The sequence below is a fragment of the Procambarus clarkii genome, chromosome 4, assembly GCF_040958095.1.
Source record: "Procambarus clarkii isolate CNS0578487 chromosome 4, FALCON_Pclarkii_2.0, whole genome shotgun sequence".
In the NCBI taxonomy this organism is placed as follows: domain Eukaryota; kingdom Metazoa; phylum Arthropoda; class Malacostraca; order Decapoda; family Cambaridae; genus Procambarus; species Procambarus clarkii.
Window position 1 is genome coordinate 18,701,071 of NC_091153.1, and position 12,899 is coordinate 18,713,969.

The 12,899-nt window shown below is 52.2% G+C and overlaps 1 protein-coding gene across 4 annotated transcripts in view; it reads left to right on the plus strand.

Annotated features, from left to right (window-relative positions):
- The window catches only part of LOC123751090 (uncharacterized), a 270,496-nt gene that overhangs the window by 113,421 nt on the left and 144,176 nt on the right, over positions 1 to 12,899 (plus strand). For all 4 annotated transcript variants that reach the window (XR_011229897.1, XM_069333102.1, XM_069333113.1 and 1 more), the window contains one exon: positions 10,136 to 10,303. Coding sequence is in view for 3 of the 4 variants with exons in the window: in XM_069333102.1 (XP_069189203.1) it covers positions 10,136 to 10,303 (168 nt within the window). In the remaining variant the exon portion in view is untranslated. The remainder of the gene's footprint in view (positions 1 to 10,135; positions 10,304 to 12,899) is intronic.

Genomic DNA, 12,899 nt, shown 5'->3' on the forward strand with positions numbered 1-12,899 from the left:
ATGGATGGATGAATAGATAAGGAAGATAGTCAGAACGATATAGATAGATAGATACATATACTGATGGATAGATAGAGTTGAAAAGTAAGTAAGTAATTATCAAAAGAAGGCACCAAACCGGGAAGGCTATGTAGCACCATCAAATGCGCAAAATAATCAGAGGGCGCTTAATATCACCAAGGATGCCAATACGAGAACAAAAACGCATAAGGCGAACGATATCAAAAGTATCCGAGTCACCAAGAATTCTACCGAGGGACAGGTGACCGCGAGGGGCGGTCGGAAAGCAAGACACACGCTCGTCCTGGAAGTCAGGACATTCAAGAAGGACATGCACGACTGTAAGAGGGACAATGCAACTAGGACAATAAGGAGCAGGGCGGCGCTCCATCAAGTGACCATGGGTTAAGCGAGTATGGCCAATACGCAACCTCGCCAGAGCTGTTTCCCACCGCCGGTTACGGTGGAAGGAGGACGGCCACGAGGAAACACAACATTTAAGAGTACGTAGCTTGTTACTAGTAACAGACAACCAAGAAGCCTGCCAACGGGTATGGACTGAGGAATGGATAACCGGGTAAAAGTCGGAATACGGAATACCTTTACGAGAGATGGGACAAGAGTGGACAGCTTCCTTGGCGGCAGCATCCGCACGCTCATTTAAAGACACACCAATATGGCTGGGAACCCAACAAAACTCAACCGACTTAAATTTACTGTGAACAAGAAACAGCCAATGCTGGATCTCGACAACTACTGGATGAACCGGATTAAAGGACCCGAGAGCCATGAGGGCACTACGAGAGTCAACAACAACTACAAAGGAAGACTGACAACGAGAAAGCAGGAGACGAAGAGCATAGAGAATAGCATAAAGTTCCGCTGTAAAGATGCTAGTTTCCGGAGGTAAGCGACACATATAAGTGCGATCAGGAAAAACAACAGAGTAGCCAACACCGTCCGCTGACTTAGACCCATCGGTGAAGACAGAAACGGAGCGGGAGTGAGAAGAAAAGTGCTCGAGGAAAAGGCGTTTTAGAACCGTAGGAGGGGTAAAAGCTTTAGTGATACGGGTCAAGGATGTACAAAACCGCGGAAGAGGGACCCTCAACGGGGACAAAGAAGGAACAACACGAGGAGAAACATCAGAAATACGAACGGAAAGAGAATCCTGTAGGCGAGATAACCGGACAGAAAGAGGGAGGTTATGAAAAGGAAATGGGAACCGCAGGAGGGGTAAAAGTTAAAGCACGACAGAGGCGAGAGGAAGGATGTTGCAAGGACCGCGCAAGATAGCGAAGACTGTAGCGCTCACGGCGGTCCTGGAGAGACAGGAAGCCAGTGTCAACATACAAGCTAAGGATGGGAGTCGAACGAAAGGCACCAGAACTGAGGCGCAACCCAGTATGGTGAAAAGCATCAAGACGGCGAAGAGTAGAAGGAGAAGCAGACGAGCAAGCAGGGCAACCATAATCGAGCTTAGACAGGACGAGAGAGGAATGTAAAGTAAGGAGAGTGCACCTATCTGCCCCCCAAGAAGTATGGGACAAGACCCGAAGGAGGGTAAGGGCCTTAGAGCACTTAACACGGAGGTAAGAGATATGGGGAGACCAAGACAAACGAGTGTCAAGGAATAACCCCAAAAGCTTCGCGGAATCTTTGTATTCAAGGGGATGACCATAAAGTGACAATGAGGGACGAAGAACGACCCGTTTCCGCGTAAAAGTCATGGCACAAGTCTTAGAAGTAGAGAACTTGAAGCCATGATCGGTGGCCCAAGACGACACGGCAGCAATTGCAAATTGAAGCCGGCGCTGAAGGAGAGGCGAATCATCACCCTGACAGCAAAGGGTAAGATCATCGGCATAGAGGGCGGAGAAGACACCAGAAGGAAGAGAGGAAAGAAGACCATTGAGGGCAACCAGAAAAAGAGTAGTGCTCAGAACACTACCCTGGGGCACACCTTCGTATTGCTGAAAAGAGGCAGAGAGAGCGGTACCAAGGCGCACCTGAAAGGAACGACGAGAGAGGAAGCTGCGGAGAAAGAGAGGGAGATGACCACGAAGGCCAAAAGAATGAAGTTGAGATAGGATATGATAACGCCAAGTGGTGTCGTAAGCCTTTTCCAGGTCAAAAAGGACGGCAACAACGGAGGTCTTCGCAGCAAAAGCAGTACGAATATAGACCTCCAAGTTCACCAGGACATCTGTCGTGCAGCGGCACTTGTGGAAACCAAATTGAGAAGGGAAGAGGAGGTGATGGTGTTCCAGGAACCACATCAGATGAACGTTAACCATACGTTCAAAGAGTTTGCAGACACAACTTGTGAGAGCAATAGGGCGAAAGTCCTTAGGGGAAGTACCCAGAGACCCCGGTTTGCGAACAGGGAGGACAACGGCATCAAGCCAGTCCTCAGGGACTGACGACGACTCCCAGATCCGATTGTACAGACTCAGTAAATACTGAGACGTGCACGGAGGGAGATGGCGAAGCATCTCATAATGAATACCATCGGAGCCCGCCGCCATAGAACCGCAGAGGGCCAGGGCAGAACGAAGTTCAGAGAGAGAGAAGGGATCATTATAGGGAAGCTGAAGATGAGTGCAGAAATCTAAAGGACGAGACTCATGGACAGGTTTACGAAGAAGGAAAGATTGGGGAAGATGAAGACCAGAGCTAACAGAAGAAAAGTGGGAACGCAGTTCGGAAGCGACCTGCAACGGGTCCGCCACAAGAGTATCATGGAGGTGAAGGACTGGTGTAACATCGGGAACGAATTTACCCGCTATCTTGCGGACACGCTTCTAGATCTGGGTCAGAGGGGTTTCGGACGTAATTGTTGAGACATAAGATGCCCAACATTCACGTTTAGCCGTACGGATGGCCCTACGGGCCACCGCACTCGCTTTCTGAAAGAAAAGAAAAGAATCGGTCATCTGCCTACAGCGGTGCCTCTTCCAGGCTTCACACTTACAGCGGACAGCCCGAGCACAGTCCGCATTCCACCAGAGAACGCACTTCCGTGGACCCCGAGAGGAAGAGCGAGGAATAGAGCGGAGGGCAGCGTTGAAGACAGTCATTAAAAAGGAGGAGAGCGCGAGCGAGAGGCAGAAGGGAGAGGTCAGAGAGAGCAGCACTCAGGGTAAATAGGGTCCAGTCCGCCTTAGCAAACTGCCACCTAGGGAAAGAGAGGGAAGGGCGAAAAGAGAAAAAGGAAACAAGGATGGGGAAATGATCACTTCCATGGAGGTCATCAAGAACCTGCCACGTGAAATCTAAGTAAAGAGAAGAAGAGCAGAGAGAAAGATCAAGACAAGAAAGGGTGCGAGTCCGAGAGTCCAAATGAGTGGGCTCACCAGAATTCAGAAGAGACAGGGAAGAAGAGAGGAGAAACGGCTCAAGAAGGCGACCCCGGCTATTCGTCAGAACGTCACCCCAAAGAGAATGACGAAAATTGAAGTCACCCAGCAGGAGCACAGGCTTCGGCAAGGAGTCTAGGAGGTGTTTCAAATCAGAAAGAGAGAGCGGGACACTCGGGGGGAGATAAATGGAACAAACTGTGTACCATTTCCCCACAAAGACACGAGCAGCAGAACAATGGAGAGGCGAAGGAAAAAGTAAAGGAACAAAGGGAACATCAGCACGAATCAAGAGAGCAGAAGAATTAGAAACCCCAGCAACGGCCGCGGGGGGGGGAAGAGAAAGGAATAGCCACGAAAACGACCAGGACGAGCACCAAGCATCGGCTCCTGGAGACAGATACAAAGGGGCGTAAACCGGGAAATCAGAAGTTGGAGTTCGAGGAAATTGGAGTAATAACCTCGAATGTTCCATTGAAGAATGGACAACGACGAGAAGAGAAAGGACAAAAACAGAAAACAAGGAAGAAACAAAGGCGAAAGAGCAACAGAGTACGTTAAAGAATATCAGGGTCGGGATCAGGGTCAGCAAAGTCAGGGTTAGGGGGCATGGGTAAACTGAGCAAAGACTGAGGGAAGGAAACGGGAGAACCGATCAGAGGTGGGTGGGCGGGGTCTGGAGGAGGAGGAGGAGGAGGAAGAGGAGGAGACAATGGAGAGGAACAGTCAAGGACAGCAGCAGGAAGAGGGGAAGTAGAAAGAGGGGAGCGCACCCCAGCAAGAGCAGCAACCGAAAGTGAAGCAGAGGCCAAAGAAACCTCCATAGCAGGAACAGGGGGCGCAATCACTGAAACGGGAGGGGAAGGAGCAACAGAGCCAGAAGTAGGGGCTGAGGAAGAAAGCGAAGCCTTCTTACCTGCCGGGGAGGAGGAAGGAGAGGAGCCAGGCTTACGCTTCTGACTTAAAGAGACTGGTGTCCCAGCAACTACGTACCGGGCAACGGATTCCAGTGTCTCAACAGGAGAAGCTGAACGAGAGCACACACGACGGCCGTTAGGAGAGCGATGGGCATCCGCCTGCACCGACAGGCGGCGAGGAGAGCCGATAGATGGAGGAAGAGGACGGGAAGGAGGATCGGAGGGGGACGAGGAAGAAGACACAGGATACATGACAGACCGGGTAGAAAGAAGGGGAACCCCAGACAGAGGACCAGGAGGGGGACCCCTCGGGACAGAACACAAAGGGACAGAGGAGGGGGCAGTGGGCGTATCAGGGTCCAAGGCCCGGAAACGGTTGTGAGTCTGAGGAAGGGGGGAAGGACGAGGAGAGGAAGAGCGCAACACGCGAGCATAAGAGATGTTAGTATAAGGCGAGAGCCGGCGAACCTGGCACCTCGCCCCAGGAAAAGATAAACGCTCCCGGTGCTTCAGGTTGAGGACGGCTGCCTCAAGCTTGTAATGGACACAGGCACGGGAGAAGGTAGGATGGGCCTCACCGCAGTTGAGGCATCGAGCTTGGGGAGAAGTGCACTCCGACTTAGAGTGACCTTCACCCCCACACAAAGGACAGAGAGAGACAGTCCCAGAGCAGCGGAGGGCACCATGCCCAAACCTCCAGCACTTGTTACAAAGTCGAGGAGAAGGAATATACTCCTGGACAGAGCACCTAGCATCAGCAAGAATGACAGAGGATGGAAGGGTCCTACCATCAAAGGTGATCATCACAACGCGAAGGGGTTGACGGCGACGACCACGAGGGGGACGAGTAAACGAGTCAACCTGGAGGACAGAATGGCCCTGGGCATCAAGGATATGCCGAATATCATCGTGGCAATCCTGCAGATTCCGAACACCGGTTGCAACATGGGGTGGGAGGAGAATAGTGCCAACACTGGCATTCATCTGAACGTTCTTGGAGGGAACAGGGATCTCGCCAAGGCAAGATAAGGCAGCCAAGCGGGAAGCTGCATCCTGAGAAGGAGCAGCAACGACACGTGTACCGAGACGAGTGGGGTTGAAAGTAACAGACGCATCCACGGAATCTACAAGATGCCGATGGAGGGAGAAATCGTCAGGAGCAGCAGAATCAAGAGGGAGGAGATCAAAGTATTTGGCCCATGAAGCAGGACCAAACAAGGCCTGATACACATCAGCACGGGAAGGAATCGAGCGAGTGTGGCTGGGGCGCGAACGGCGTTGAGAACCCCTAGAGAGAGAGGGGTCAAAAGGCGCAGTAGTCACAACGAGAGACTTAGCCGCACCAGGGGACGAAGTGGTCACCACCGGGGGCTGGAGGCTCGACCCAACCACAGAGGAGGGAGGGGAGCTGGGGGAAGAATTCAGGACGGTCAAAGGAGGAGCAAGGTCGGGGCCCAACGCGGGAGCTACAGAGCCTGGTCTTCCAATACAGGCCGACTCGGGGGCTTGGTCGCCCACCCCACGAGCCTGAGAGGGTACATCGGAAACATTCAACGACATAGAAACGAAGAGAAAAATTTATCCACGAATGTGCCCCCATACCCACAATTAGAGGCAGGACACCCAACAGGAAGCTATCGCCGATCATTCCGGGGCCTCCTAGGGGTGCGTCGTGAGTATACGCCCCACAAACGCCACCTTAAGAACCGTCAGTCCATCGAGATCGGGTTCAGCGACGAAAGGGGGATTGACAATAAAAGGTTCCCCTCGCTCGAGACATTGGGTATTACAGTTCTACGAGTGCAAGAGTATGCCTCCTCAAGCACCCGGGCGTCAAAATAGAAGAAGTCCAAAGAAATAATCTAAAACAAGCAAAAGGTTGGCAGGTAACGACAAGCAGATAGGAGAAGAGGGGGAGAAAAACGAAACATAAGGAAAAGGAAAAGCGATCCGGCACAAATAGAGAAGACAGCAGCAGGAGTGCAAGGCCAGAAAAGGACAGAGGACTGCCCCACAGAGCATCACACTCCGGCAGCCGTCCACCAAGCCCCCTCACGACGCCAACGGGCCGGATGGGGAGGGGGTAGAGTTGAAAAACAGACGACCTTCATGGCGATCTGGTTTGAGGAGGAGGCGATTCCAAAGCACCTGAACCCGTTCTTCACTGCTACCTGGGCCTGTTCTGCTGTTTCGAAGGTCATCTTCATCGTGGGTCGAGTGGCGTCGTTTGTCTTGACGAGTTGAGCTGTCGTTGCCTTCAGAGTAGGGTTTTCTTCGTACACTTGCCGCACTATTGTGTCGGCACCCGGTAACCAGCGGTTCAGCCTATTCAGAAATATTGTCTTTCCGGCAGTGATTTGTCTGGGAGGAATCAGTGACAGGTTCGCCTCCAATAGAGAGACCCGGCGTTCTGTATCCAGGACCTTCTATTGGTCCGCCTTTATTACTTCAGTATCATGCATATGGACGTCAACTGCTCCAACTGATGTTGCTTTGTCAATTGCCGCTGCAATTTCGTGCTCAGAGTGCTTGTAGACTCCTAGTAGTCGCACTTTCACTGTCATGTTCTCTGGCAATGACTCTAATTGTCAGGAGAACCTGGAGTGTACAGTTGTTTGCCGGCAGCTGTGTGGGAATACAGCTTACAAGAGAGGCATGGGGGACTTACTGTTGTTGTTTTAGATTTAGCTACTCCGAACGAAATGTCCATATAACATGGGCTATGGTGAGCCCGTTTGGCTTACAATTTGTTGTTGTTCTAGATTCAGATACTAGGAACAAAATGTTTCAAGTAGCACGGGCTATGGGAGCCGGTCGGTCGAGCGGACAGCACGCTGGACTTGTGATCCTGTGGTCCCGGGTTCGATCCCAGGCGCTGGCGAGAAACATTGGGCAGAGTTTCTTTCACCCTATGCCCCTGTTACCTAGCAGTAAAATAGGTACCTGGGTGCTAGTCAGCTGTCACGAGCTGCTCCCTGGGGGTGGAGGCCTGGTCGAGGACCGGGCCGCGGGGACACTAAAGCTCCGAAATCATCTCAAGATAACCTCAAGATCAAGATATGGTGAGCCCGTAGTGGACTTACCTGGCACAGGAGGGGGGGCTGTAACTTCTGGCGGCTTACAAGGTTGTTAAAGAACAACAACCTTGTAAACCGCCAGAAGTTACAGCTTACATGGATAAATCTAGTCATTTAGTGCGGGGTACACCTCACTCTACAATTCACCTAACCCCCTTAAGCGTAGGGAGCGGGGAAGGGTAGGGTGAGCTGGTGATTGTATCCTGACTCCGGCTTCTAGCTGTCCGCCAATGTAGGTCTTACATCTTCCCTCTGGGTTAATTGAGGACCATCGAACAATTACATGCTCGAAGTCTATTTCATATGGATGTTGATTATTGGTATCAGCTCATGAATGAACATAGCCTCAAGCATACGAGCCCTCATACGATCGTCGATGCGTGTGATTACTATCTTATCTTTCACCATGTCTTGGCGATTAAGGATAGTGTTGTGGTATTGAGAATGATGTTTAATACCTCCGTCTTACAAATAAAGTGTAAGACGTCTACTTAATGCCTACGTCTACTCAATGTAAACAGATATCATTTGTTACGGCCACTTAGGGTCAGTGACCGGGTTCTTTATGTTATAACCTCTTGTATAGTATCCGACCCCAAGTTGGTGGTACGTTTTCAGAACTAGTAGTGCAAAGAAGAAATAAGGGGGGGGGGTATAAACAAGACACTATACAATTAACCAATATATTTACACCTTCACTGTTAAAAATGTCTTAAATAAAACAGATTATGACTACACATATTTACAGTAGAGGTACTTTCAATCAGGACACTACTACGTTGGCAGTGTTCACCTACTCCAGCGTTTCCACCACCCAGTACTTTGCACACATGTACCTGACAAACGCTGGCGAGTTCATCGTTTACGTGGGCCAGTCCACCGACAGTCTCACGAGGTGCTTTCACCCCACTTTCGCTCTCCAGCAACCCACTGGCAGAGGACTTCAGTAACACGCTGTCAGGGGTCACAAACAACCATATACAAGGGTAGCTAACCCCTGGCAGAAGCCTCTAGCAGCCTACTAGCAGCGTTTCACAATTAGACACCTCACTGTCGTCTGTTACTCTCCTAAGCAAATCCTGGAGTACGCCGACCTCTACCATCTGTTTAATTTAGCAGCTAACACACTGCCCTGATCGAAGGCGGTTTACTCAGTCTTCTTCTGGGACCAAGCTGAGAGTATGTGGACTGCCCAAGGTAAACTGCCTTCCTCAATACAATCACCTCCACATATCACTTCTGTGGACATAAAACGTCATCAATTAGATGGACGGTACACTGGGGAAACCATGAAGTAACACTCACTGACCGGGGAGTTGACATTATGCTCTGTAGCACATGGTGCTGATCGTGACCCGCCATCCACCAGAGGTCATCCATGCATGTCATCACTGCCCGAAACGCTTTGCGTAATAGTGGCTTTAGGCATTGTATGTACTAGCTCTATCTATAAAGCCAACAAACTTTGTAAAATCTCTCTATGTATGTACCTTACCTAAATACAAATTATTATTATTATTATTATTATTATATGTCGACCTCTCTGTCTGATCAAGGCAGGAAACAGGAGCCATTCATCGCTGTCACTCCACCACCAATAGATGGCGTTGTCCATGTAGCGTCCAATATCAGGGGAACTGAGGTGGGTACCTTGAGGTGCTTCCGGGGCTTATCGCCCCCGCGGCCCGGTCGTCGACCAGGCCTCCTATAGATGGCGCCGCAATCGCCACTCCATACTCCAATGAAGGTGGCGATACCGTAACATCATTGGATATATCCAATGAAGTGTAGGACGTCTACTACACTGAGTAGACGTCTTACTCTTTTTTTTGCAAGGAGGTATTAAGCAACATCATTATCAATATTACAACACCACCATCCTTAATCGTCAAGACATAGTGAAAGATACGACAGTTATCACACGCACCGACGACAGTAGAAAGCTTCTTATGCTTGAGGCTGTGTTCATGCAGGAGCTGACACCAATAATCAACATCGAGATGAAATAGACTTCGAGCATAGTTTAATTTTCATAGTTTCCTACCTTGTGCTTCAAACTCATACTGTATCTTGTGCTACTTACACTCCAATATTAATACTTAAGACATACATCTTTACCAGTGTAATCACCTCTGTCAATTTATATTGTTGTTATTTGTTGATAAAAAACTTGGCTGCAATGTACCATTTCATCTTACCTGAAATGTTAGATTAAGGACCGGCCCGAAACGCTGTGCGTGTTAGTGGCTTTAGAAGAATGTACAAATACCAATCTTATGTAATCTCACCAACCCACTGTATTTCCTTATGAATAAATTATTATTATTATTATTATTATTATTATTATTATTATTATTATTATTATTATTATTATCTTTATTATTATTATTTACTGCGCCTTAGACTGAAAACTAGGAGAACGTCGCCAAGAATCGGGCTGCCTGAGGCTGACAAGTTCATGTTGGTGAAGGAGTCTACGAACAAAACAGACTGAATGATGGCTGTGGAAAGGTGGTTTCTTCCCAAGCCCGGGGCTGGCGGCTCCCCATACCAGGAGCTCTCACTTCCCCTCTGCAATCATATAATCCTAACCCGCTCCCAAACAAATTGTTGACAATGAGTGGTGGCCATTGATTTTGATGAACATGTGTATCTATGTCAAGAAGAAAATGTTTCAGAAGAATTGACCTTTGTGTTTTGCTGAATGTTTAAACAATTACACCCATTGTTGAACAATATTTGGTTCCTAAGTTTCTCTAAAGTAATTATTATATTTCCTCAGGAATGAAGTGCAGGAGGTGAAGTGGCTTCACCCAGGCGATGGCAGGGTAGAGGACATGATAGCCATGAACAAACATGGAATTTGGCGCCATTGCGGATATTTTACCATGCACTTGGAACAACCATTTGAGCCACAGCAGTATCTTCAAGCTGTAACTCATCTGCATAAGTAAGTACATTCTTTTGTATAAAAGAAACCATAATAAATAAATTTTTTGAGTTACTAGGTGTACCATCTCGTGCTAAGACAGAATTACTCCAAATTGCTGGAGAGTGCTAATTATTATATAATTTTATATAGAATATGTTTATGCTTCGTTATTCTTGTGTTTCATTGTTCGTCAACAACGTGTTCATTGTTCATTAATGTCGTGTTCATTGTTCATCAACGTCGTACCTGTGAGAACACGTCAACACTGTTCCTCTTATATGCGCAGCTGTGCCAGAACAAACGTAGTAAAATATACTAATAAAGTCTGTGGGGCTAACTTGATGGAAGTAAGGGATGGGAATACTTGCCCTGGGTCGAGTGAGTACTGTGGCTGGCTTTGGGTCGAGTGAGTACTGTTACTGCCCTGGGTCGAGTGAGTACTGTGAGTACTGTGGCTGGTCCTGGGTGGAGTGAGTACTGTGGCTGGTCCTGGGTCGAGTGAGGACTGTGGCTGGTCCTGGGTCGAGTGAGGACTGTGGCTGGTCCTGAGCGGTGTGAGAACTGGTGGCTGGTCCTGAGTGGAGTGTGGACTGGAGGCTAGTCCTGGGTGGAGTGTGGACTGGTGGTTGATCCCGGGTCGAATAAGTGCTGGGGCTACACCACACCCCTGAGGGCACACTACGCCCGTGGTGGCACACCACAAACCCACACACTCGGGGCACGCAACAACCCGGAAGGCACATCACTCCACGGAGAGCATTCCATACTCTCGGGGGAACCCAACTCCCCGAGGGGCACACCACACCCCCGAGGAGAACACCACACCCCCAGGGGCACACCACATCCCCAGGGGCACACCACACCCCGGGGGCACACCACACCCCCAGAGGCACATCACACTCCCGGGGGAACACCACACCCCCGAGGGCACAGAGGGCACACCACGCCCCAGGGGGCACAAAACACCCCCGAGGGCACACCACACCCCCGGTTGCACACCACACCCCCGGGGGCACACTACACCCCTGAGAGCACACCACACCCATAAGGGCACACCACATCCCCAGGGGCACACCACACCCCCGGGAGCACCCCACACCCCCTAGGGCACACCACTCCCAGGGGGCACACCACACCCCAAGGGGCACACCACACCCCCCGGGGGCACCCCACACACCCTAGGGCACACCACTCCCCGGGGGCACACCACACCCTCCAGGGGCACACCACACCCACGGGGGCCCACCACACTCACAAGGGCACACCACACCCCCCGAGGGCACACCACACCACCGAGGGCACACCACACATCCGGGGGCACACCACACCCCCGGGGTCACACCACACCCCCAGAGGCACACCAAACCACCGAGGGGCACACAACACCTCAGGGGGGCCCACCACAACCTGAGGGCACACCACAACCCCGAGGGTACACCACACCCCCAGTTACACACCACACCCCCGGGGGCACACTACACCCCCGAGAGCACACCACACCCCCAGGGGCACACCACACCCCCGGGGGCACACCACACCCCTGAGGGCACACCATACCCCCGGGGGCACCCCACACCCCCTAGGGCACACCACTCCTAGGGGGCACACCACACCCCCAGAGGCACACCACACCCCCGGAGGCACGCCACACTCCCGAGGGCACACCACACTCCCCGGGGGCACACCACACCCCCGAGGGCACACCACACATCCGGGGGCACACCACACCACCGGGAGCACACGACACCCCCGGGGTCACACCACACCTCTAGAGGCACACCAAACCACCGGGGGGCACACCACACCCCCGGGGGCACACCACGACCCCGAGGGCACACCACACCCCCGGTTGTGCACCACACCCACGGGGGCACACTACACCCCCGAGAGCATAACACACCCCTAGCGGCACACCACATCTCCAAGGGCACACCACACCCCCGGGGACACACCACACCCTCGAGGGCACACCACACCCCCGGGGGAACCCCACACCCCCTAGGGCACACCACTCCCAGGAGGCTCACCACACCCCGAGGAGCACACCACACCCCGGGGAACCCCACATCCCCGAGGGCACACCACACCCCCAGGGGCACACCATACCCCCAAGCGCACACCACACATCCGGGGCACACCATGCACACCCCCGGGGGTACACGACAACCCCAGGGTCAAACCACACCCCCAGAGGCACACCAAACCACCGGGGGGCACACAACACCCCAGGGGGTACACCACAACCCCAAGGGTACACCACACCCCAGGAGGCACACCACACCCCCGGGGGCACACCACACCCCCGGGGGGAACACCACACCCCCGGGTGGCACACCAAACCCCCGGGGGCACCCCACACCCCCGGGGGGCACACCACACCCCTGAGGGCACACCACACCCCCGGGGCACACCACGCCCCCAGGGGCACATCACATCCGCCGGGGCACACCACACCCCCGGGGGGCACATCACACCCCTGGGGGGGCACACCACACCCCTGGGGGCACACCACACCCACAGAGCATACCACACCCCCGAAGGCACACCAATCACCCAGGCGCACACCACACCCCCAGGGGCACACCACACCCTTAAGGGCACACTACACCCCCAG